This window comes from Squalius cephalus, assembly GCF_949319135.1.
Source record: "Squalius cephalus genome assembly, chromosome: 25".
Classification (NCBI taxonomy): Eukaryota; Metazoa; Chordata; class Actinopteri; order Cypriniformes; family Leuciscidae; genus Squalius; species Squalius cephalus.
In genome coordinates, this window is record NC_137146.1 from 6,823,738 (window position 1) to 6,848,834 (window position 25,097).

Genomic DNA, 25,097 nt, shown 5'->3' on the forward strand with positions numbered 1-25,097 from the left:
AGCAGGAATAGCTCACAGCTCCAGAATAGCCTGCCCGACCTCGCTATTAAAGTCCTGTCTAGCACACTTTGAAAACAGCAAACATCTTACACATCAATCAAAAATCATTGCATATTTTCTTGGCTTTATAAAAAGAGGTGGCCCTTTGCAACACCCTCTACGGTGTAGGTTTAAGAGAAGGATTGTGACTGGTTGACTTCAGGTGAGAAGGCCTGTGATAGGTCAGTCAAACTGTGGTGAACCATGGGAAATGGGCTGTTCCTAAGAAGGAATCAATAGAGCTCTAAGAATTAATTGAAGCAGGTCGGAGTTCACTTATCAGCGACAGTTGGATAAGGAGTCAAGGGATAAATCTGAATGGGATTGCGTGCAGTGCAGCCATGTTTAGCACATTGAAAAAGATTTTTTGGCCCAGTACTGTGGCCACAGTAGCTCAGATCCCAGGACCAACGACACCAGCACCAGCACCTGCTCCGGCTCCGGCTCCGACCCCAGCATCTGCCCCTCCGACAAAGGTATGACCAGCTGGCTTTAGCACAACACCAACATCATCCTTCACGCACAACTCAACTCAATTCTCATTTCTTTAAATAAAATAAAGAAATCTAAATTTTGCTAAAAAAATATATATCTCAGCTTGGTTTACTGGATATGTGAATAAGCTATGTGGGTTTAAATAGCTAATATTTACTTATTAATGACGTTTTTGACTTTTATGTGAATGGTAGGATCCCAAGCCGTTAATCTATTGCATGTAAAAGAGCAAGTCATCTTGTGGAGATTGTGACATAATCACACTTTAAAAAGGAAATCGTCGCTGGTGCTTCTTGTGAATTAGTGATGTTGTCTGGACAGTTCTGTGTTTAATTTTTGCATGACCTGAGGAAACTTTGTAGGGATCAAATTGATCAATACTAAAATATATTTATTTATTTAGGATGTCAGTTGATGGAGATTACTAGGTAAATTATATAGTGGACTCAGATCTCTAATTATTATGCATCTAGTGTTTGTGACCTCACATTAATTTGTAGAATATTTGTAAACAATTATGAATTATTTGCCATACCAGAAGACTAAGACAGAAAGGCTAAAATATAATAAAAAAATTGTGGAATTTTTTTTTATCTAAAATCTTGTGGGGAAAAAACAATGGATATTTACTTATATTTATTATTTGTCAGCTATTGTCATATATTAATAAATAAAACTGCTACTGTATGTCAACATCATGCTACTAAAGGTTCGTACCTCTGATGCCGTTAGATCAAATGTCACTGCTATAAACTGGAAATGTGTTGTACGGAAAAAAAAAAAGAAAGAAATCTTTCTCTGGTGTTCACAGGAGGAAAAGTCAGATGCAAAGAAAGATGAAGAAAAAAAGGAGGAGGAAAAGCCTGCTGGTGAGTCTTCATAATGTTCCATTACGGGAAACTACAATTCACTGTGTACATTTTTGTTTAAGAGTGACTGTTTTATAGGTATGATCTTGAACCGCCGAGGTTTAAATGAAAATGCATAATGTATCATCATAAAAATAGTATTAGAATCCTTAATTAACTAGCATGTCAGGAAAAGCTAAGGCTTAACCCCTGAAAACAAAAAGACACTATTAATGAGTCTTGACAAGTTCAGTGGCAATGAATGAGCAAACACATGCACATATACTGTTAATAATCACAGATTTGTTATCTTTATGAGCAAATCCAGAAATTAGCAGAAATTCGACATCAGGAATATCAAATAAACAGTATCTCAAAACATCTAATTCAACTCTGTACTTTTTAAGAACCGGCTCCGGCTCCGGCTCCGGCTCCGGCTCCGGCTCCGGCTCCGGCTCCTGCTCCTGCTCCAGTTCCTGCTCCAGAGCCCCCTAAACCAGAGGCCAAATCAGCAGATCCAGCCAATCCTGGAGCAGAAGCTGCAGAGGGGTAAGAGTTTGGACAACCTGTAACTGATCTCATTATATGTAGTGTATTACTGTGAGACTTGTAGAGCAACACTAACAATAATTCATTTTATATACTGCCTGGCCAAAAAAAAGTCACTGTTTCGATTTAAATTGGCAAATGCTTAAGAGTCTATGATTGGATCATTATTGCAGTGATTAATATGTTTCTAGCATGTTATATGTTTGGCAACAGTTCTTCTAACCCTAAAAGATGGAGTGTGTAGCTTTTAATTTCTTAAACAGCCATGTATGAGACACATCATGGCCATATTGCAGGATGACAATGTCAAGATTCATCAGGCTCAAATTGTGAAAGAACTGTTGGGAAGGGACTCGTGCAAGATCTTGACCAAAAATTGATGCACCTCTTGATGGAAATATATGTTGTGATGTTATTTCTATCATGAGGTGCATACATTTTTGGCCAAGATCTTGAACTGATAATGCAAGAGTCCAGCACTCTGTAAAGTCTCCTCCAGCACATCCCAAAAACTTTCAATGAATTTAAGGTCTGGACTCAGAGGTGCCAATTCATGTGTGAAAATGATTCTTCATGCTCCCTCCCAACCATTCTTTCACAATTTGAGTCTGATGAATCTTGATATTGCCATCCTGGAATATGGCCATGATGCGTCTTCCTACATGGTTGTTTAAGAAATTAAAAGCTACACACTCCATCAGTTAGGACTATAAAAGCAGTTGCCAAACAGATAAAATGCAGAAACATAAGAATAACTGCAATAATGAAAAGAGTCAAAAGACGATATTTTGAAGAATGTCGGTAACCAGTTGATGGACCCCATTGACTTCCATAGTATTTTCTTTCCTACTATGGAAGTCAATGGGGTCCATCAACTGTCTGGTTACCGACATTCTTCAAAATATCTTCTTTTGTGTTCAGCAGAAGAAAGAAATTCATACAGGTTTGAAACAACAATGCGTAAATTATAACTGAATTTTCATTTTTAAGTGAACTATTCCTTTAAGCATTTTACAATTTAAATCCATACAGAAACTTTTCTTTTTGGCCAGGCAATGTATAAATATATAGCTTCGTTTTAGTGTTTGAAAAGTGTTTGAATGGGTCAATTAATATATGTGACTTTTGCCCCTTTATCATGTCATCGTTGGCTTGTATGGATGTGTGGGATCTCAATGATGTGCAGTGTGACTCCAAAAGTAGCTGAAAGAAGATTAGGGGATCTGCTGTATTTGTGACTTAAGAAGATCATGGGAACGGCCTCACGTGCAAACAGTAGTCTCTGTTTTATACTGTTTATTGTTCTTTGTACACAGTGTATTGATTTCAGCAAACAATACTAAGCAGTCACCATTTTCCAGTCTCAGTGCTATATGTGATGATACTAATGTTTGGAGTGAGACTAAATTTAGTACTAAATTTACCACGTGGGCCCATTTTAGCTGACTTTAATAAACAGGACAGCTTCAGCTCATCAAGAACAACCAGAACTGGCATGTCTTCAGAATTAAAGATGTGCAATTGTGAGTGTTTCAGGACAGTCCTCATCCTAACTCAATAGTCATGAAGCCGTTTAAGCCCATGATTTGATACAAATGCAGAAGAGTTGCACTGATTAAAATGAAAACACATAGACAAAGTACAGGCATACACTGTCTATTCCTGAGTATATAATGAATGTATGAGGTGTCGTCTAAGTTCAGTCGTTAATCGTGATTTTGTGTAAAGCTGCTTTGAAACTGTGTGTTGCCCTATACAAATAAATTTGACTTGACTAGAATATGTAAGGGTTAATGCCTGACGAGGTGTCCATTGTCAGGTATTAATGGACGACGGCGAGGCATGAACTGTTGACTCCGCCGAAGTCCATTAATACCTGACAATGGACACCTCGAAGGGCATTAACCCGCTTATACCATGGTCACTTGCCAAATAACACATTTTTAAAACATTAGTTTATATTTTAATTAGTTTTACAATCAAAATCTAAAGTTTTTACAAACAATAACTTGGTTTCCCTGGTTACGCCTGACGGTTTATTTACTAGGTGTCCTCTATCACTTTTTAATGGACACCTTGCAGCCAATCAGAATCGAGTATTCACCCAGACCATGGTATAATCTTGACTAATCAAACTTTCATTTCCTCTTCAGATCCTTCTATCTCCTCAGGACTTTGTGTAGTCTACTACTACTAAAACTACCACCACCATTACCACAACTACAACTAGGGAATTTTTTTTTATTTTATATAAATTCCTGTCTCTTTTTTCATGTAGTGAGGAAGGAGCACCACCACCACCTTCTCCACCCATCGTCATCAACAGATACTCTGACGACCATCTGCGAGATATTGTGAAGAAACTTCGGGAGAGAACAGAGCTTTATAAGGAGAAAGTTGTTGACCCCTATGCCTCGTCCCCAGAGCGCAGCCCACCCGTCAGTGAGTAGAGTCTCTCTGAATCCTGCTGTTTGACAGGACAAGCTAATAATGCAAGATAAATAAATGATCTAGCAGGGGTTTCTCATTGATCTGTTTCTCAAGGGCTTGAATTCTTAGAGTTTCGTAAAGTCAGCATGAAGTTGGAATAGTCTTTTCTTATCAATTGTGACGTATATCCAAGTAAAATGGCTTCTCGAATGAAGGCGGGACTTGATTTTGTCCATTTGGAATTGATTGGATTGTTGGATGGCTGTGGTTTGCTATTGGTCGATCTCATGTGAGTGACAGGTTGCCCCTCCCTCGGGCCAGTAAACACGTCATCGGAGAAGTGATGTCGCTGCAAGAGGGAAGGGAAGTTATTTTGATTAAAGATTACGAGGCACATGAATTAAAAAAAAAATAATAATAATGATATGCATGGATAAATTATTTATAGAATTTTTTTTTTTTTTTTGATTTCATGGTGACTTTAAACAGTTTGACTCATTCAGCCTGCTGGAAGTGGTCAAGCTGGTTTTGAAACAAAATTGTCTATCAAGTCAAAACCAGCTGCTAGTCCTTCTGATCAACCATCTAGACCAGCTTGGACCATCTAATGCCCATAAATTACCAGTTTTGTCCAGCAAAAAACATGAAAAACTAGCTCCTATCTGGTTTTAGATGAATTTCTCAGCAGGGAATCCATCTGTTTCCTAACTCTGTTCTGCTGCTGATTTCCAGCACCGGTTTATCGAAAGGAAGACTGGAACAGAAAGCAGGAAGCGGAGAGAATAAAACGAGAAGAGGCTGAGCAGAAGAAAAAAGAGGATGATGCTAAGAGAGCAGCTGCAAAGAAAGAAAAAGAGGAGAAAGAAAAGATTGAGAAAGAAGAAAAGCTGAAAGCCGAGAAGGAGAAGGCTGATAAGGAGGAGGCCGAAGCTATCTGCCCTAAAATCAAATGCACATGCATAGACACACTTCTAAAACCTTTAGAAGACAAGATGGACTCCTATTTGGGGACAACCATCGACCCTTTCACAGGTAGGACACTATGAGAAGAACTGAAGATGGCTTTTAAAGTATAAAACATTGGCCTAAACATGTTTGTTCTTCCTCGTTTTCTCTCATCAGATCGGCGGTATATTAAATGGCTGAGTGTCGTCACAATCGCTTTTAACTATAATGTTTGGCTCGCCACGGCACGTCTGTGTTTCCCGTACCACACGCCTGCGGCAATCCCCTTCTGGATCTTTTTCGATGTCCTGGCAGACCTGGTGAACATCATAGACATCACCATGTTTCAGACACGCTTACAGTTTGTGAAAGCAGGAGACATCATAGTAAGTCTTTTTATCGACGCTTGCACCTTTCATATTGTGACATTAGGATTTCAACTCAAAAACCTACACATTTATTTCCTCAGAAAGACAGAATAATGACAAAACAGAACTACAGAGAATCTGCCAGATTTCAGGTGTGTAAAAAATAATATCTATAAAAATAATTATTATATATTTATAATTATATAAAATGATTTTATTTTCTCTCAACAGACAGACCTGATAAGCATCATACCATTTGACTTGCTGTGTTTCCACTTTGGGTTTACATCAATCTTTAGGGTGAACCGGTTTGTTCGGGTCAGTTACTCAACTTCATTTATATATATATATATATATATACTGTATGTAGGTAGGTGTGTGTGTGTGTGTGTATGCGTGTATATAATGTCTATATAATGCACTAAGTTCTATTAGTTGCCTTTATTTGAGATGGCTCAACATGTGGATCAAGCCACGGTGTGGTTAACTTGATGCATGCACACATTTCACATATCAAAATACCTCAGTCAAGGCCAACACTGCTCTTAAAGGAGAACTCCGGTCATTTTTTTGTAAATTTGGAGTGCTGTCAGTACAGAGAACAACGACAAAAATCGGTGTTGCCTACACCTTGTTATCCTCTTTTTAAAATTTGCACCCTGTTGACTTCAATGGGGCAAGTTTTAAACCTGCTTTTAGCCTATTAACATCCTTGATGTGTCATTACAAGTGCCCAGCCATGTGATTCCTTCAGAGTGAACACGGTGAATCTGACTACAGTAGATGTGAAAGATATGAATAAAAATGAAGTTAATTCAGCCAGCGCACATACCTGTATTTACATCCTGTTTTCGGTCGAAGCCCACAGTAATCGATTGTCGAGTTCACGCGCATAGGTTTAGTACGTACGATCATGCGCCCGAACTCGACAATCGATTACTGTTACTGATTACCGATACTGACTTCAACCGAAAACAGGATGTAAATACAGGTATGTGCACTGGCTGAAATAACATCATTTTTATTCATATCTTGCACATCTACTGCAGTCAGATTCACCGCGTGTTGACTCTGAAGGAATCACTCACATGGCTGGGCACTTGTAATGACACATCAAGGATGTTAAGAGGCTAAAAGCAGGATTAAAACTTGCCCCATTGAAGTCAACAGGGTGCAAATTTTAAAAAGAGGATAACACGGGGTAGGCAACATCGATTTTTGTCGTTGTTCTCTGTACTGACAGCACTCCAAATGTACAAAAAAATGAGCTCAATGTTAAAATTGACTGGAGTTCTCCTTTAATGATATGACCTATGACCAGCTCTTGGTAGCTGGGGGTCTAAGTCCACCACTAAAACCACAGCATCTAACTGGAATCCATCAGTGTCTGTTGGCCATATTGCCCTTGTTTGTAAAGTCGATAGGTCATTTCTCATGAATTGTGACCAAAACCTATTAGCAAGTATTTGGCTTGTCCTCCATCGCCGTCGGCTGAGTAATTCACTCTTATGATACATGGCATGCGGGAAGGGTCTCGCCGCCCATTAGAAGAAGGTATGAGGTGACAGGATCAGCCACGTCAGTGGATACAAACCAAAGGTTTGGAATTTACAATTTCCACAAGGACTGTGGTCAAGACTGTTACAGTTTACCATTTAGGGCAGTTTTAATGGACCGAATATCCCTCTCTCAAGAGCCTCCAAAGTGTGGTGCATGAGGTGGATTAAAGGAAAATTTGATCTGATACTCAGTTAATTGGGCTTTCATGTCTGGGTGAAGGGCAATGAATGCATCTGTAAGTTCTCAATGTCCACCTTTAAAATTCGTTCTTTGATCAGATAACACTGCAGACCTTCCCCTTTGAGAGATAAAATGTCTTAAAGACATCAATAAAGAATCAATATCAAGGCTGGTCTGAACTTCAATATGTGCAGCTCTTGTGTTTAGAAACTTGAATAGTATTCCCAATCTTTTCTCATTTCTTCAGCCCAATTAATAAGTGGCCCAAAACAATCCATCCCTGTAGAGAAGAAGGGTGGCTGATATAAACGTGCTGGAGGTAAATCTGCCATTCTTGGAGATATTGGTTGAGCTCTCCATTTCTGACACTGTATTCAGTATTTCCTCCTCAACTCAGCAAATAAACATTCTGCACTAGGATTTGTTTTAAGTTACTGTCCTATTGTCGAATAAGCAGCTTGGTAACTGGATGTTTTGAATCCCAAACTATGGGATGAACTGGTTCTGATTCCAACTGATTGCAATTGCGTAGTCAACCTCCCCCTCAGATTATTTGCATTACCGTATAAAATTCTGAAGCTAATGTTGCCAAACGACTTAATGATGACAGAGATTTCCCATCAGTAAGAATCTCTTCAGGGAAACTGGCTCCCTGGGTGGTGTGTAATGAGCTCTGTGTAATGTGCATATTCCCTCTTTTCAGTATCAATCCTTTTTTGAGTTCAGCGATCGTCTGGAAAGCATCATGACTAAGGCGTATATCTGGAGGTATGTCTGAAAATATGTGATTTAACAGTATATGCAATATTGAATGTTTTTTTAGGGTGTTGTAGCTTACTATCCTGTCCCCAGTCTCCATGATATTCAGTAATCTAGATATGGGTCAGGACAAATCCCCCATTTTATCACCCACCAGGTGAAAATTATAAGTCTGACCAAGGAAAGTAACAGCCAACCTCTCAACAACCAGTATCATTAGTGACCAAAACAGTATTGAACAAATGGCAAGGGTTAATGTGTTCAAACCCATATCTGTATGTATGAACAACAATAATAATAGTGACGCTGGCTTTTTTTCAGAGTTGGACGCACTACTGGATATCTGCTCTACTGTCTCCATATCAACTCCTGCCTTTACTATGTAGCCTCAGAGTACGAGGGGCTGGGCAGCACTAAATGGACATATGATGGAAAAGGAAATGCGTATGACTGTCATTATTTCTAAATAAGTATTTATAAATTAAAATAAATAAAATTACATATTCAGTTAAATATATATATAATTTACCATTAATAGATTAAATATATATTATTTAATAATAATATATGAATTATTATATAATATTATTACAATATGTAATTATTTACAATTAAAATTAATTAAATACAATTAAATAAATTCAAAATAAATATTAATAAATATATTTAATCATTTTGTCATTTTTCTATGCCAAGGTATCTCCGCTGTTATTATTTTGCTACCCGTACGCTGATCACTATCGGAGGTCTTCCTGAGCCCCATACACTCTTCGAGATCGTCTTCCAGCTGGTGAACTTCTTCACAGGAGTCTTTGTCTTCTCTAGCTTGATTGGACAGGTGAGAACTTAGAACTTCCCTAACTAACCGTTTTGGCACGGTTCTCTCAAAATTACGAACAAATGTTCTTCCAGTAATGTTAATAGAACATTCATTCAAAGTTATCTGGTCTTTAATAATGTTTTCAAAACACTGACGTTCATGGAATTTTTTCTGGAACGGTTTAGTTAGATGATTGTCTAACTTTTATTAGTGGGGATGACCCAGATGAATACATTCACAATACAAGGAAGTTGTTTACATTGATCTAAATCTGTTTAAACTCAGATGAGAGATGTCATTGGAGCAGCTACAGCGGGTCAGACCTACTTCCGCGCTTCCATGGACTGCTGTGTGGCGTATATGAACACCTACACCATTCCAAAGCTGGTGCAGAACAGAGTGCGCACCTGGTACAACTACACCTGGGATTCCCAGGGCATGCTAGGTAAGTGCTTAGTGTACATCTTAATAGAAGAGCTCAATTAATAGAGGTAGTTTTGGACTGATAGTTCATACAATTACCATTAATCTAAATAGATGCTAATTTCAGCTGCAAAAATCTCAATGTTTCCTCAGATGAGTCTGAGCTACTGGAACAGATGCCTCTGGTGATGAGAACAGCCATCGCTGTGGATATCAACCTCGCCACCTTCCAGAAGATCGACCTCTTCAAGGTAAGACTGGTTATTGTCAGTAATGACTGCATTCATCTGTTGAGGTTCTATACTGAAGATTTGTGGAAGGAAAAAAACTATTGCTTCCTACTGCTGCCAACAGTTTCATCTATTCTGGTGAAGTAAATCCATATGAGAAGAATCCATATTAGTTTTTGCTGTTTTAAACATTATTTTTTCAAGGGCTGTGACAACCAGATGCTGGTGGACATGTTATTACGTCTGAAATCCATTGTGTACCTGCCAGGAGACTTTGTTTGCAAGAAGGTGAGAACATCAGATATAATCGTTTTTCTATCTGATATTATGTTTTATACTACGGGGCTGTTGAATGCTTGAATCTGATTGGTTGACAAACGCGCTAAGGTGTGCAATTATTTTCAGGGAAACGCACGGCAAAAGTAGTTCCAGGCAGGTTCGACTGCATTACAGTTCCATATCACTTTGCGTAGTTTACTGTAATAACAGAAAATAGGACGACAATTTCACAGACAATTTTGATTTTCCGAAAGGAAATTTTTATATTTATGGTGAACATGAACATTTTAACAACTGGGCGACAGCAGTATTGGATAACCCAGATAAATAAATAAAAAAACGAATAAACAATCAGCGAAGAACAGCTAGACAGACTCCATGGCGAAAAACTTGAAGAACGCACATGCTTTTCTGTCTCATTATTGCAATCTCTCTCTCTCTCTCTTTAATAACTGCATTAGTCTGCTATCAATGGCTCAATCCTCAGTTACTAGCTCTAAAATTACGTTTTGGAATTAGCAATGGAGGCTTGGGATTCAATGCGTAAGAAATTTGTTCTACACACAAGAGCATTTTAATGACAAAAATTTGACAAACGTCTTGAAATACATCATCTGAACAATGTTTCGAGGTGTGGTAACCGGTAGTATAAGCCGAATAATTGACTCCGGGCCGTTAAATTATTGGAAAAATAATGCGTCGTGACCGGATTACCACCTCGGGTGGACGTTATTTTTCGAATAATTCAACGGTTCATCGTAAATTATTCCTTACTTCATGGGCAAATGTCCTCCATTGCTTTACGCAGGGTGACATTGGGAGAGAAATGTACGTTATTAAGGCCGGAGAGGTGCAGGTCATCGGTGGGCCGGACAATACGATTGTGTTCGTGACACTGAAAGCAGGCTGTGTGTTCGGGGAGATCAGGTACTGGACAGACAACATATACGCTAGTATACAATGATTAAGTGAAAAGGCAAGACTGTCTAAAAACAAATCTCTGAAAAAAATCTTTTTTTTAAGTCTTTTACAGTCAGCAAAAGATGGAGGCAACAGAAGGACAGCAAATGTAGCGGCTCATGGATTCGCTAACCTCTTCGTATTGGATAAGAAAGAGCTCAATGACATCCTGGTCCACTATCCCGAGTCTCAGAAAGTGCTGGCCAAGAAGGGACGGTGAGCCAAAGCGGGTCACAGTCATGCAATATGCACCTTTTCTTCAAGAACAGATTTTAAATGCAATGGCTACAATAAGGGATGATTCATTCTCTGTTCAGGAAACTGATGAAGGCCAAAGGTAAAACTGCTCCTGTCAAAGACGAAGGAGAAAGGAAGAAAGGACTGGCTATGTTCGGACAAAAACCTCCCACTCCTAAAATGTTACGTGCTTTTGGAGGCTTCGGGAAAGGAGGTTTTCTGGATAAACTCAAGGTTTGTGATGATCTGATCAGAGTTATAATAGTGCAAACACACATAGTTAAGGCAGTATGTGTCTGACTGTGGATTTGCTAAAGGTTTGGATTTAGCACATAGATTTGAAAGATTAAAACAGCAACAAATTCTTAGATTTCATACGAATAATTAATCATTTCTCTTTACAGCAGGCGCAAGCAGCAGCAGAAAAAAACAATTGAGAAATCCATCCATCCATCCATGAATTGCATCTATCTATCTATCTATCTATCTATCTATCTATCCGTTCATCGTTTGTCCATATATCTATCCATCCATGTCAGTTACATCTATCTGTCCATTAATTTCATCATTCATCCATCCAACCTCCTATCCATCCAATACAGCATCAATCTATAACATCTATCAATCCATCCACCATTTCATCATCCATCCATCCATTTCATCATTCATCCATCCATCCATCCATCCATCCATCCATTTGTCAATTACATCCATCCATTTTATCATTCATCTATCCATCTATTTTACATTTACATATCCATCCATCCCATCATTCATCCATCCATCAAATACATCATTCATCAATCCATCCACCATTTTATCATTCATACATCCATCCACTCGTCAATTACATCATCCATCAATTAATGTTCATTTCATCAGTGTATTCATCTATCCATTCATTCATCCATATACAGTAACATCCATCAATCCATCTGACCATTTTATCATTCATCCATCCATCCATTACTTTATCAACTTTATCGATCATCCATCCATCTCTCATTCATCCATCTCCTCTGTTGTTTTACTGCTGGTTGTGATTGGATTCAGATCTACATAAATATGATTTAAAAAACTGTAAATACTGACTTTATGTTTTCGGTTTAAAGTTTTGTGACAGACTCTTTTTCAACTATAATTTTGGACATATTACTCAACCGGTTCAACAGTTTAAGCAGAGTCATGGTGGATGAGCCTTCATATGCTGTAAATAGGTCAATGTTTTGCATAAAACAATAAAAATATTTAATATATATTATTATCTTTTATTGTTATCTTTATCCTTTTCATCTCTGTAATATTGGGAAAAATAAAACAATGGTACTTTTCAGAGTTTTATTTACTGTATGTTGAACAATGCATGCTACAGGCCCACAGATGCAAGACACATACATCAGCAAAACACATGACACTTCTACAGCGCTGAGATGACACTTTACATGTACACTATAAAGATGGCCTATACAATGGCAACACAAAGATATCTGATGAAAAATTGCTTTAATTAAAATACAAGTAAGATGATCTAATATATATTCCTCTCAGCACTAATTGCGCATAATGGACTGGTACAAAGATTGTGATTAAATGTAAAATGAACTTGCATCTTAAACAGTTAATAGTGATCCGAAAAGCTGATTATCTTTTCATATTGTTTTTGTTATTAGGGGTTCAAGCAAGTAGTGCTGAAACCCTATGTAACTGTAAGGATTTTTATTATTAATCTTTTGCCGTAAAACTGATCGTGCAGACCAAACCGTAAGGACTAGAGACTTGAAACTTGGCCAGATGGTAGGCCTCAATTTGGGGAGAGGCTGACAAGATATGACCCTGATTGGCCAATAGGGGGCACTATAGCGATCAAAAGTTTAAAATCGCTTATAACTGCAAGACCATTTGTCGTAGACTCAAAGTGTATTATATCATTAGAATTGAATTGAATTTTGTCAAAAACCTACTTTTGCGAACTAGTCCTAGGTTTTTCACCCGATCGGAATCAAACCAACACATAAAGATTCTCGAAATTTTGATTCACGGTTGCTAAGGGGCGTAGACATATTTGTTATGGTGGAGCCGCTTTAACTAAAATGGCTATAACTCAAGAACGAAATTTGATATTTTCACCAAACTCAGTACATATATGGTCAGACTCGGTCTTTGGTCACGTGAAGAAAACTGCTTGCTATAATAGGACAAAAACATGAAAATGGCTATAACCACGCATTCGTAAGTCTGATGAAAATTAGCATGCAGTGTCTTTGTCCAAGGTGCCATGATAGTCTATGAGGACATTGGCATATCTCAAAAAACATGGCCGCCATCGGCCAATGAAGTTTGAGCACCTATTAGACAAGGTTAACGGAGGCATAAGTCATAATCGGAATGAAACTCGATGGACATGTTCGACTCATGGTCCTAGAGGTCTATAAGAATTTTGAAAGAAATCAGCCACTAGTTGGCGGTAAAGAGTTTTATACCTCTGTAATCACGTGGTGTTTCACACATCCACACAATATGCATATCATTTGATAGATCTCCTCATACTGAACAACTTTGCCTCAAGAACCACTGCTGTCAATCAAATCGTTCATTAAATATTCGTGATTATGTTAAAAACCTACTTTTACGAACTAGTCCTAGGTTTTTTTGCTCAATCTGAATAAAACCAATGCAGTACAATTCTCTGGACTCTCTAGATCAATAATTATCGAATAATGTTGAACTTTTGCATTTGGATGGATATAACAGGGTCATTTTAAAATGTGTCTTTGACAAAATGTCCCTGAAAGCCTATATCTCTTCAGGGAATGCTCAGATCTTCTTGAAAATGTGAAAGTACATGTGACATATGACTCTAAACAAGCAAGCAAAATTTCAAAATGTGCCTCTATAACAGTTTAAAACGTGAACATTACAATGTTCCTATATGATTATATTGGCATATTCCCTTAAATTGCCATTAAACCACCAGATGGCAATTGGCTCATTTTGCTCACTAAAATACTTTATTTCAAGGGCTTTTTCATTTGAACTTCATTAAATCATTATAATAACATTACAAGTCTCATTTTGTCAAGGTTTACTACTAAAGTATTAGTATTGACAATTGTGCCATATTGAGTAATGTGAATCCTGAAGGAGACTTGCAGTAAACATTTTGTTACCCATCATATATTTCAAATGTCTGTATCTACAACAGAATGTGTATGTGTGTGTAGTCCTAGGTTTCTGAATAAATTCTGAATAATAGTTTACAAAGACATGTGAAATGCCATTAAATGACCATTAAAATATATTTCCACAATGACATATCCCAATAGCATTGAAAAAACATTTGTGTGTGTGTGTGCGTGTGTGATTGATTACCGATGGAAACCAACATTTTTAAAATGAAAGTGAGCCAATGATTGCTGCCATCTGCTGGTAATTCTACTTATTAATAAAGTCTTTTCACATGTGCTTTTGCATTCATATTTAGACATTATAAAATCACTTGTATAACAATTACTATCATAACATAATCATATTTTGTCAGAGTTTATCACTTAATTTGTACTGAGCTCTCAATTTTGATAATTCTACCACAATGATTAATGTGAAACCTGAAAATGGTGTTATACAAAGGAGATTTGCAATACGCATTTAGTAACCTATCATTTATTTCAAATATCTATATGTACAACTATTTGTGTGTGTCCAAGCATGTTTAGAGAGTATCAAGTATTATTGTTCAAGCCTTTCATTCTTTTTTGTATACGTTATAACATATTCTCCATCATGTATATTTTATGGCATCAGGCTGTCAGCTCTACATTTCTGGTTGGCCTAGATCCCGCAGCTATAGGCCTATTTATTTGTGTTATACTTAGGCATATGACAGGACCATTGACCCATCCAGATGTCAGTATTTCTATGACTTTTATCTGTACATGCAGATTGAGATTTGAGCACCATTACTCATTGTCTTTAGTTTTAAGCGCATTCTGGTCAACAGTCAAACATGGCATGTAAGCTGCCATATGATCTCCATTAAACGAAATCATTTTTTGTATAGGCACTGCAACTTAAATGATCAGGCACATTAACATGATCAATATGACATTATGCATAAGATATGATAAAATAGCTTTGCAAGGCACTGATTAAAAAAATCATATACAGATATAAAAAAATATGAAAAGTATATGATAATGACATGAAAATTTAAAGACATAATAATGCTGACTGTAATTTTGTAAGGAGTTAGCATGAATTACTGGAAATAACAAAACACAAAACAAAAATAATAGACCATTTCAAGATCATTTGGCACATGTAAATAAATATACAATGATTTTGTAAAAAAAGTAAACTAATTTAAAACTGATTTTCAAACCAAGTGGTAAATCTCTTCAAGAAAGCCTAAAGTTAGATTGACATTATGGTGATGATGATGTTTAGTTGTAGGCAACAGGACCTTCAGTTCTGTGTCGGCTCATTTGGAGCGTCCACTGGAGTGTTTGATTTCGGAGGTATTAGCTTCATCATGTTAAAAAAGGTGACGACCTGACCAGGAACCTCTGCCAGAACACACTTAGCGAGCTCCTCTTTAGGAGCCTACAGAGAGAGAGAGAGAAAACATTAGTCATCGTATTTTCCTCTATGAGCAGCAGAGTATGGTTTGAGATGGTTATAAGACAGGGCAGACAACATAAACTTTATGCTGCGGAAAGGCGCTTGGTTCCGTTAATGGTCTTCGCACACCAGCAGAGTATGGTTTAAGATGGTAACAAGACAGGGCAGACAACATAAACCTTATGCTGCAGTCATGTCATGTTGAAATTAACCGGTTTGGCATGGTAATGGATATTACTTTACTTCAATTAACAAAAATGCTTTTTAATATAGTTTTAGGTACCAAAACCAAAGTATAGTTTAATGTTAACATTGCTAACAAATTGAAAGCTAGCCAGCTAGCCAACCACCCGACAGACGTGAGCTGTGTCTAGAGAAACTAATACTTTTGAAGTCCAACAACATAAACACGAGTACAAACAGTTTCAGAATTGTGATCGGACATAAATGCAGCATAAATTCATCATGCTTTAGAAACCCCTCATGCCTTGCATTTCATTATCATTCAACGCCCTTCCTTTGCCTCAGTTTGTGATGCCGTTTTAGGGCAAATATGGCATCCATGACCACTAATCCTGCAACAATGATGGCTACTTTCAATAACACAGATGAGTTTGAGAAAAAACAACCTCCTGTCTAACAGCCGAATGCTTTGAGGAGCGCTAGTGTGCATTAAAAACATTCAGACAGACAGGTGCATGGCAGAGGTCAGGTGCAAATAAAGAAGAGAGCCCTACATGTCTATGAGTTTTTTGGCTCGTGTGGAGGCGGCAGGTTTATATAGCTGAAGTACGATGTGACTTGTTGTGGTAATTCTGCAAGTACACATTGGGCAAGCATTTCCCTTGAGGCCTGAAATGAAATGGACACAAAGGTACAGGTGAGACGCTACAAGCCATTACATGCTATATTAAGGGACTAAAACACTATGAATAAAGTTTGTGTTGTTCTGCTCTGCTCAGTGTCTACTGGCATAAAGAATTATGAAAGACGATTGGTTCCATTAATGGTCTTCGCACACACACATTATCCACCGATTTGGACAGAACACCAATAAATGCAGTCTAATTCCTAAACTAATGACTTTTATAAGCCAATGAATTAAAGGAATACAGTGCAACACTTTTGCTTGTTCTGATTGCTTGTTCATATCTTTTAGATACATGATACAGTAGTATTTTATAAAAATAATTAATAAATGAAATGTTACTACATCTTTTGTTTGTTTCTGCTGTTATTAAATATACAATGCATTTATGCTACTTCTAAAATACATACCTTTTGCAAGAACTATTTCACATTTATTTAGTCGAAATTATCGAATCACTTGGCAATTGAATTGCAATTTTTCCCCAAACATGAATCATTAAGAACCCATAATTGTTGAATCAAGGATTTGATCTAGAACCTGAATTGATATATTCCTTGCGATTCCCATCCCTAATTATGGCCACCATGAATATGCAAATAAAATGATATGAATCATATGAAAATGAACATATAAATAAACATAACTGGAGTATCACTGCTAAAGATGAAATAATACTCCAATTAGTTCTTAACCTTTTCCTTCAAAAATGTTAAAAATCCTATGCAGCCAAAACACAATAATGTACACTTCCGTTCAAAAAGTTTTGAGCCAGAAAGATTTAGAAAAATAAATAAAAATGAACACTTTTATTCAGCACGGATGCATAAAATTAATCAAAAGTAGCCAAAAGACATTTATGTTACAAAAAAACACAACTGTTTCAGAAATTCTAAATAATAAATGTTTCTTGAGCAGAAAAATCTGCAAATTAGAATGATTTCTGAAGGATCATGTGACCCTGAAGACTAAAATTCAGCTTCAACAAGAATCAATTACATTTTAAAATATAATCAAATAGAAAACAGTTATTTTATATTGCAATAATATTTCACAATAACACTGTTTCACTGAATTTTGATTCAGGCTTGGTGAGCATAAGAGCATCTTACTGACCCCAAACCTCTGAACGGTAGTGTAGATCTGAAAAAGAATACCTCAGAAAACAACAAAAGCTGCATGAGTTTGACCCCAAAAGAAAAAAAGCGAAAGAAAATGCTAGCCCAAAATAGTTAGTGTACACAACTCCTCAAACCAGTTTTCCACTCACGTTCTGGAACTTTCTGAAGGGCACAAACTGCACGATGTCACGCACAGCCGGTTCTCCCGTGATAGACTTCAGACGTCCGTCATCTCCGTCCAGAATCTCCATGTCTCCGAAGTCGGCTTTGCCTACGCCCACGATGATGATCGACATGGGCAAGCGTGAGGCGGCGACTATGGCCCCACGCGTCTGATCCATGTCTGTGATCACTCCGTCCGTGATGATCAGCAGGACGTAGTATTGCTGAAACAGACAGGGGGCGGAGTCAGAGAGACATCAAAGAACCAGTGGATCGCATGTTTGAGTTTGGGTTGAACCTCACCGACGCCGTCTTCTGCTGTAAAGCCTGCTGTGCGAAACGAGCCACGTGGTTAATAATAGGAGCAAAGTTCGTAGGGCCGTAAAGTTTGACCTGAGGAAGGCACATCCTGTAGGCCTCCACCACTCCCTCCACACCTACGGGAACAGATTACACACACCATTTCTTGTTATTTGAATCACTTTCTTGGTGCTCTAGAGGGTGGAAAACTGATATTGTCACTGTAACATACCTGCACAGAATGGATTTGCAGGATTGAAGTTGAGAGGAAACTCGTGCGACACCTAGGGAAAAAAACAATACTAAACTTCTGGGAGTTTGTCACAGTAATAACAGCAGATGTACTTTCATTTACCTGCCATGTAGGGGGAATCTGGGCGCCAAATCCAAAAGCAGGAAACATTTTGTCACTATAGGATATGAAAAAAAGCATGAGGCATATGTTGTTGTTGTATGATGAATTAAAAAATGTAACGGGCGCCCCTGTACCTGTCATAGTCCTGGACCACAAGGCCAACTGACCAGATGGCTGAGAGATATTCATTCACACCTTGAGGACTGATGAAATGTAAAGAATCAGGTAACCTGGGGTCACCATTTGACCCTGTGAAGTCCACGCCCACCTGGAGGAGATGGAAGATGTGAACCACATGGGTATGACACGAGTGACCTCACTCTGACATGAAGGAATAGAATTCATCGAGATATAGACCAAACAAATATAAGTCTTTGCAAAAATTCCTGTCTTTTTATACATCACAAATAAAATAAATAACAAATAAAAAAGTATTTATATTTAAAAATATGTTTCTTTTATTTAATTTATTATTTAGTATTTGTACTGTTTTTATAATTGATATTGTTTTTTTATAATATATATATATATATATATATATATATATATATATATATATATATGGATACAATATATTATGATATACGAAATATATGCTTTGTCAGCAAATACAATTCTATGCAAACATGTAAACAACCCTAACCCTAAGCATGTATAATAAATTAAGTAATGAAATATATTATTTATATTCTAAATATAACTTTTATTTTATTTATTAATTAGTATTATTACTGTTTTGATAATACATTTTAAATACTTTTTATGTGTATTATTAAACATTGCTCCGATGTAATACATGCTGTCTGTTCATAAATAAATTTGTTTATATATATATATATATGTGTGTGTGTGTGTGTGTGTGTGTGTGTATATATATATATACACACACACACAAAAAAAATGTTTTATATATATATATATATATATATATATATATATATATATATATAAAATAAAAATAATACAATTATAATACAATTTTAATTGGAAAATAAATTTATCACATTTATGTGAAAATAAAGCAACACACAGATGTTAATAGAAAAGTTAGACTTTCTGTATAATTGAAGTTGAATGTAGAACTTACAGTGAAATTTATCTGGCAGCCTCCCATGATGTAGTCTAGAAAGGTGTATTCCCTGGTAATCTGAGACAGCAAACAAACATCATGTCCAGAAGCGTTTTGCATAATGTAATGTGAGGAATGTTTAAAATGAAATCAGACGAGTATGCTTAAATGTCACCATACCTGACAAACTTTCACACTCACAACTCCAGAGTTCTTATAATTTTTCTTCTTCTGTTTCTTCTTACTGTTTATACAGTCAAACTCAGCCTGCAGGAGACAAATCAGCTGCTTTAGTTCAGAAACCTTCAAACATTTAATCGGGTAAGGAAATCAAAAGTGTGTTCAGGATAATCCCACCGGAGCGCTGCGGGAGGCCGTTTGAAGACGCTTCATAGTGGTCTCAAAAATCCCAATCAAATCATGAGATCCATCGTTGTCGTAATCGTAACATTCAACCTAAAAAGGGGGTTGAAAAATACAGCATGAAGTGATCTTAGGTGAATGATATTGGAGAATAAAAGAGAAGAGAATTGAGAGAGGTCATGCAAAAAAGCCCACTAAATGAAGAACCATAGATAAGCACAGATCTATGGGTCACTCTCTTCTCTTCATTCAAAAACTAGTTAGACACCAGGAAAACAGCACACCAAACAGGTTAGGTTGAAGACCCTGTTTAAACCTGGTATTAAGACGTCGCTAAATGTGACCCTGGACCACAAAACCAGTCACATGGGTCAATTTTCTGAAATTGAGATTTATACATAATCTGAAAGCGCAATAAATAAGCTTTCCATTGATGTATGGTCTGTTAGGATAGAACAATATTTGGCCGATCTGAAAATCTGGAATCTGAGGGTGCAAAAAAATCGAAACATTGAGAAAATCGCCTTTAAAGTTCAACAATTATGTTCGCGATTGTGCTGCATTCACTCACAAAAATAAATGTTTTATATATTTACGGTAGGAAATGTACAAAATATCTTCTTGGAACATGATCTTTAATTAATATCCTAATGATTTTTGGCATAAAAGAAAAATCGATAATTTTGACCCATACAATGTATTGTTGGCTTTTGCCACAAATATACCCGTGCTACTTGTGACTGGTTTTGTGATACAGGGTCACAAATACAGGTGTAGATGGGGTTTAAAACTTTTTGAGCTTGTCCACTTTCGACCACTGTAGTCGAAAATGCATTCAACCGGATTGCTTTTGTAGTGAAAACAGTCATGTGGTCAAATAGCCACAAAAGACCGTTTTCTCTCCGCCTACTGACCTGACGCGAAAACATTATGGGTAACGTGATAGCCAGACAGGATTTAAACTTTGTCGGCCGAAGACCCAAGTTTGGTTAGAAGTCCATATCTCGCCCTCGTCCACTTGTGATCTGATCGCCCAAAACTAATACCAGGTGTAAACAGGGCCTAAGTGAAGAAATGTATGAAAGATGTTCTAGATGGGCAACCTGCCATCTCCACTGTTGTCTACATAAGATTAGAAAAAAAGAACATTCTCTGAATCCTTTTCTAGAACAGCGAGTCTTTCTGAGGAAATTGCGTCATTTGCACTCCATGACTTACTACTGATATACAGTAATTAACAGTATTGTAAACGCAGATATATCATTTGAATTTTAATTTACAGTAACTGTTTAATGTGTAATGCAAATATAACATTTAAATAAGTATAATTAATTATACTCAAGACTAATAATTATTTTTAGTATTATTATTACTTTTTATTACTATTCATAATCATTGGTAAATATTATTACATTTTATATACATTCATAATCATTTGTAATCATTGTATTTTGTGAATCATAATGTTCTTCAATATATATGTGGGGGAGAGAGACTTTGAGTGTGTGCGGGGAGAGTTGGAGACTGAAAGTATTTGCAGTGTATAGTTTCCACCGGAATAGTATATACATTCCTATGTTAATGGGAACAACATGTTTATCTGGTAATATAGTTTTTTTTTAGTCAGCATATAATAACTGAAATTCTTTGTCTACGGCAGAGAAGATGACCGAGAAGCTGGAATGAAGACCTTTGTTTGGTCTATCGTCACTCTCTCCTATGTCTTATATAAAAATAAATAAATAAATAAGAGATCTCTTGACAAAATAATTGGTGTCTGTTTCCATGAAATTAAACAACAGGGGAAAAGCAAGATTTTTAAATCTACAATACACAACTTATTTTTTGAAATTATTAGTATTATTTTAATAATATAATTGTATATATTCTATATATTTATAGATTCTATTTAATTAATTTTGTTTTTCTATCAGTAAATTCGTATATCCCATTCATCACCATTTCATTTGAACGAGTTATAATAAATAAATGAATTTGACCAAAATTATACTAAAATGCTTTCACTGTTTATGTACTTTTTTTAAATGCCTTATAGATATCCAGAAAAATTGTTTTTGTCCCTCCACTTTCTGTCCATTATTTTACAAGATTGCGGGTTCGATTCTAAATAGTGTGTAACCATGGTTTGCAGTGTGTGTGTGTGTGTGTGTTCAATACTCACTGCTCCTAATGTGTGTGCACTAACTTGGATGGGTTAAACGTAGAGGACAAATTCCGAGAATGGGTTGCAACTTGCAATACTTGGCCTTCACTTCACTTCAGTCCTATTAATTCACCTTTATTCATATTTCATCTTATTTGAACCATTTGGGTATTATAGATGCTTGTTTCCACCAGGGAATAAAAAAATAAAAAAGGTAATTCTGACTTTTTTCTCATAACTGCAAGTTTTTTTCCGCAATTCTGACTTTTTTTCCCTCCGAATTGAGATATAAACTCAAAATTACGAGATAAAACATGATTGTGAGTTTATATCTTGCAATTCTGACTTTATAACTTGTAATTGCGACATCATATCTCCGAATTTTTACTATAAAAAAGTCAAAATTGTGAGATAAAGTCACAATTGTGAGATAAAAAGTCACAATTACCTTTTTTATTCCATAGCAGAAACATAGCTTTCATTGGTTTTGTTTCTTTAAGTTTAGCATTAACCTTTCAAATGAAAATTGAAGGATTTTAGGATTTCAAAATTTTCCGACATAAACGCCAATGTTTCCTGAGAATGACCTTAGTAGTTAAAGAGTTCACACATGAAATGACCTCATTCAGGAAACAACAGTTTGACAGAATAGCTCCCTTCTACTGATCTATGAAAGACACACTAGCAGCTATTCAGCGACACACACATTTATGACCAGACATTCTGATGAAAAATACCTTCTTGTATGCTGACAGTGAGTTTCCCATTAAGATGCTTTTGCAAGAAAAATCAAAAAGTCACTGATTGTAAGACACCAAAAAACCCTCTGTCTGACAAGCCAAAGCAAAGATAGAGTTGCATAGCCTGTACAATTAAGCCAGAACAATTACAAAATGTTAATCTAAGAGGCAAGCATTTCATATGACACTTGTGTTAGCACAGGGAGCCTTTTAACATTATAATACATTTTCATAAGGACCAATAAACACAGACTCTACCTTGATTGGTTTCTCCATGTCCCCTGCACAAAGAGACCGTAGAGGGACTTTAAAAGGCCTCCAGCAAGGATTCAAGTTATACTTCACCACCTGGTATAAAAGATAACCATTAACATTTACAATAAACATTAACAACAACCATTCAGAGACTTTAAAGTGGACCTATTATGCCTCTTTCAAAGTCTTGTTATATGTTTTTGTGGTCTACTAGAATAGGTTTTCATGCTTGAATGTTAAAAAACACATTCTTTTTCACATATTTGGCATTGTTGCAGCACCTCTCTTCCCAGTCTGTCAGTAACGCTCTGGGGTTTCCCCAAAGCATAGTTAGCCAACTATGGCCGCAAGTTCCGTCACAATCAGCATAGTTCAACGAGTCCAATGAACATTTGCAAGCAGCATCACAAAATTTGTGTGGTTGTAACGACAGCATTGTTTCTTGTTTGCATGACATGTGGACTTAAATCCTTATCTTGAACAAAATAAGCAAGTTAACATTCAGTGCAATCTATACATTTAATTTCGAATACATACAAATTTTATTTACATCTTTTAGTTTGTCAAGAGATTTAAAGCACCGTTTTTTAAGAGTGTGCATGTGCGTACATGTTCTAGTATGTAAGAATCTAGCCTGGGTCTCCCGATGATTTTATTCACGCTGCTAGGCAGCCTGGACACCATGGACCAGATTTTCCCCTCAAAAAGGGAACCAATCACAGAACGGGGAGGGAGCAGCAAGACGATGACGACGTCTATGCGACACACAGAAGCAGTTTGTTTATATCTATGGATTCAACATGGCATCAGACGCGAAGTTACCTTTCGATGCAGCTTTAGATAGTGTTCTAAGTAGTTTAGAACGCAAGTTTATTTCGTCTTCTTCCTCGTCGAATTTCTGCCGCTCTACATATGTCATCTGGTATAATTGAAACGATTGGCTATGAGCTACGTACAGGCGCATTTGATAGACATTCGTATCGCCCAATAAACGGCTCTGGGCATTCGTAAACCACGCCTCAAATACGAGAAAATGAACATGTGGTTCCCAGACCACGTCTCAATGAGAAAGAGGTCTGACGTTAGCCAGGCTATTAAGAATCTGGAAATAAACCAAAATTTAGGAATTAGTCCTTAAATCACCGTAATTTAGCAACAACAAAAAAAAGGATCTCAAACTGATTTATTAAAAGAAGTTATTACTCCACCACGTGCATGACATCATTATCCAACATGGTTGAACTAAAAATTTGCGACAAAATGGTTCAGGAAACAGTCGTGACTAGCTAGCTGATTTCTTCAACGATGCATCGTACTATGGTAGTTAAGCAGCGAGTTACGCTGTTGTATGGGAAACGCACCCCTCTTTAGTTCCTGTCTCAATAAAGCCTCCTTCCGAAAACCACAATCTGATTAGTCGACTGGACCAGTGTGTTGTGATTGGTCAACCTCTTTTAGCGTGTGTGTTTTGGAAATGTCACGCTCTAACCATAATTGCGAGTTTCAACAGACTAATAACTCGACCAGGCCTCGTCCCTTTTCTTTCACGAGCAACATTACACACTAAAGAAAGTTGAACATGTAAAAAAGCATAATAGGACCCCTGTAAGTTTGTGTACTACATCTACATACAAACACACAACACACAATGCACCTCAGTTCTGTGAGCAAGCTGCCAGCCTGTTTCCGTTTGCCTGTAAAATTCCAGGTACGGGTCTGATTTTCCAAGGAAATCCTGCAACAAATTCCACATTTAAACATCGAATGCATTTTACCATTTAAAAGTAAAGAGAATTCACAAACTCACGTCTTACCTTTTTGTCCAATTTTCTGGCCTCCACCTCAAAATTCACAACTCTGTTGTCCTTGATTTCCTCTGCACTGATCTAATGTGAACAAATATTTGCTGTTACAACACAGCAATGGTGATTATATGGGCAAATACATACAGTACCATTCAA

General features: G+C 36.8%; 2 protein-coding genes across 5 annotated transcripts in view; one reads left to right on the forward strand and one right to left on the reverse strand.

Moving 5' to 3' along the window:
• The first annotated feature begins 277 nt into the window (after positions 1–277).
• On the forward strand, positions 278–12,379 carry cngb3.1 (cyclic nucleotide gated channel subunit beta 3, tandem duplicate 1). Of its 2 annotated transcripts, none has more exons than XM_079862387.1 (18): positions 278–515; positions 1,346–1,403; positions 1,790–1,931; positions 4,210–4,373; positions 5,094–5,393; positions 5,484–5,692; positions 5,776–5,826; positions 5,906–5,992; positions 8,118–8,182; positions 8,495–8,617; positions 8,870–9,011; positions 9,279–9,438; positions 9,570–9,667; positions 9,851–9,934; positions 10,734–10,852; positions 10,949–11,101; positions 11,203–11,356; positions 11,527–12,379. In XM_079862387.1, the coding sequence occupies exons 1-18, from the start codon at positions 381–383 to the stop codon at positions 11,557–11,559; spliced, it is 2,277 nt and encodes a 758-aa protein (XP_079718513.1). In that variant the 5' UTR covers positions 278–380; the 3' UTR covers positions 11,560–12,379. The 2 variants fall into 2 exon arrangements, with proteins under 2 accessions (XP_079718513.1, XP_079718514.1); XM_079862388.1 differs by having other exon boundaries at positions 11,530–12,348.
• Positions 12,380–14,637: 2,258 nt separating this feature from the next.
• cpne3 (copine III) overlaps positions 14,638–25,097 on the reverse strand; it is a 222,531-nt gene continuing 212,071 nt past the window's right edge. For 2 of the 3 annotated variants that reach the window (XM_079862935.1, XM_079862934.1), the window contains exons 5-16: positions 24,951–25,022; positions 24,791–24,871; positions 23,140–23,229; positions 19,972–20,070; positions 19,795–19,881; positions 19,633–19,692; positions 18,680–18,813; positions 18,546–18,600; positions 18,423–18,474; positions 18,194–18,327; positions 17,878–18,114; positions 14,638–15,721 (exon numbers count right to left, since the gene is read on the reverse strand). In XM_079862935.1, coding sequence (XP_079719061.1) covers positions 15,584–15,721; positions 17,878–18,114; positions 18,194–18,327; positions 18,423–18,474; positions 18,546–18,600; positions 18,680–18,813; positions 19,633–19,692; positions 19,795–19,881; positions 19,972–20,070; positions 23,140–23,229; positions 24,791–24,871; positions 24,951–25,022 — 1,239 coding nt within the window. In that variant the 3' untranslated portion in view covers positions 14,638–15,583. Of the gene's footprint in view, positions 15,722–16,476; positions 16,592–17,877; positions 18,115–18,193; positions 18,328–18,422; positions 18,475–18,545; positions 18,601–18,679; positions 18,814–19,632; positions 19,693–19,794; positions 19,882–19,971; positions 20,071–23,139; positions 23,230–24,790; positions 24,872–24,950; positions 25,023–25,097 lie in introns of all 3 variants that reach the window. The other variant, XM_079862936.1, reaches the window with a different exon arrangement.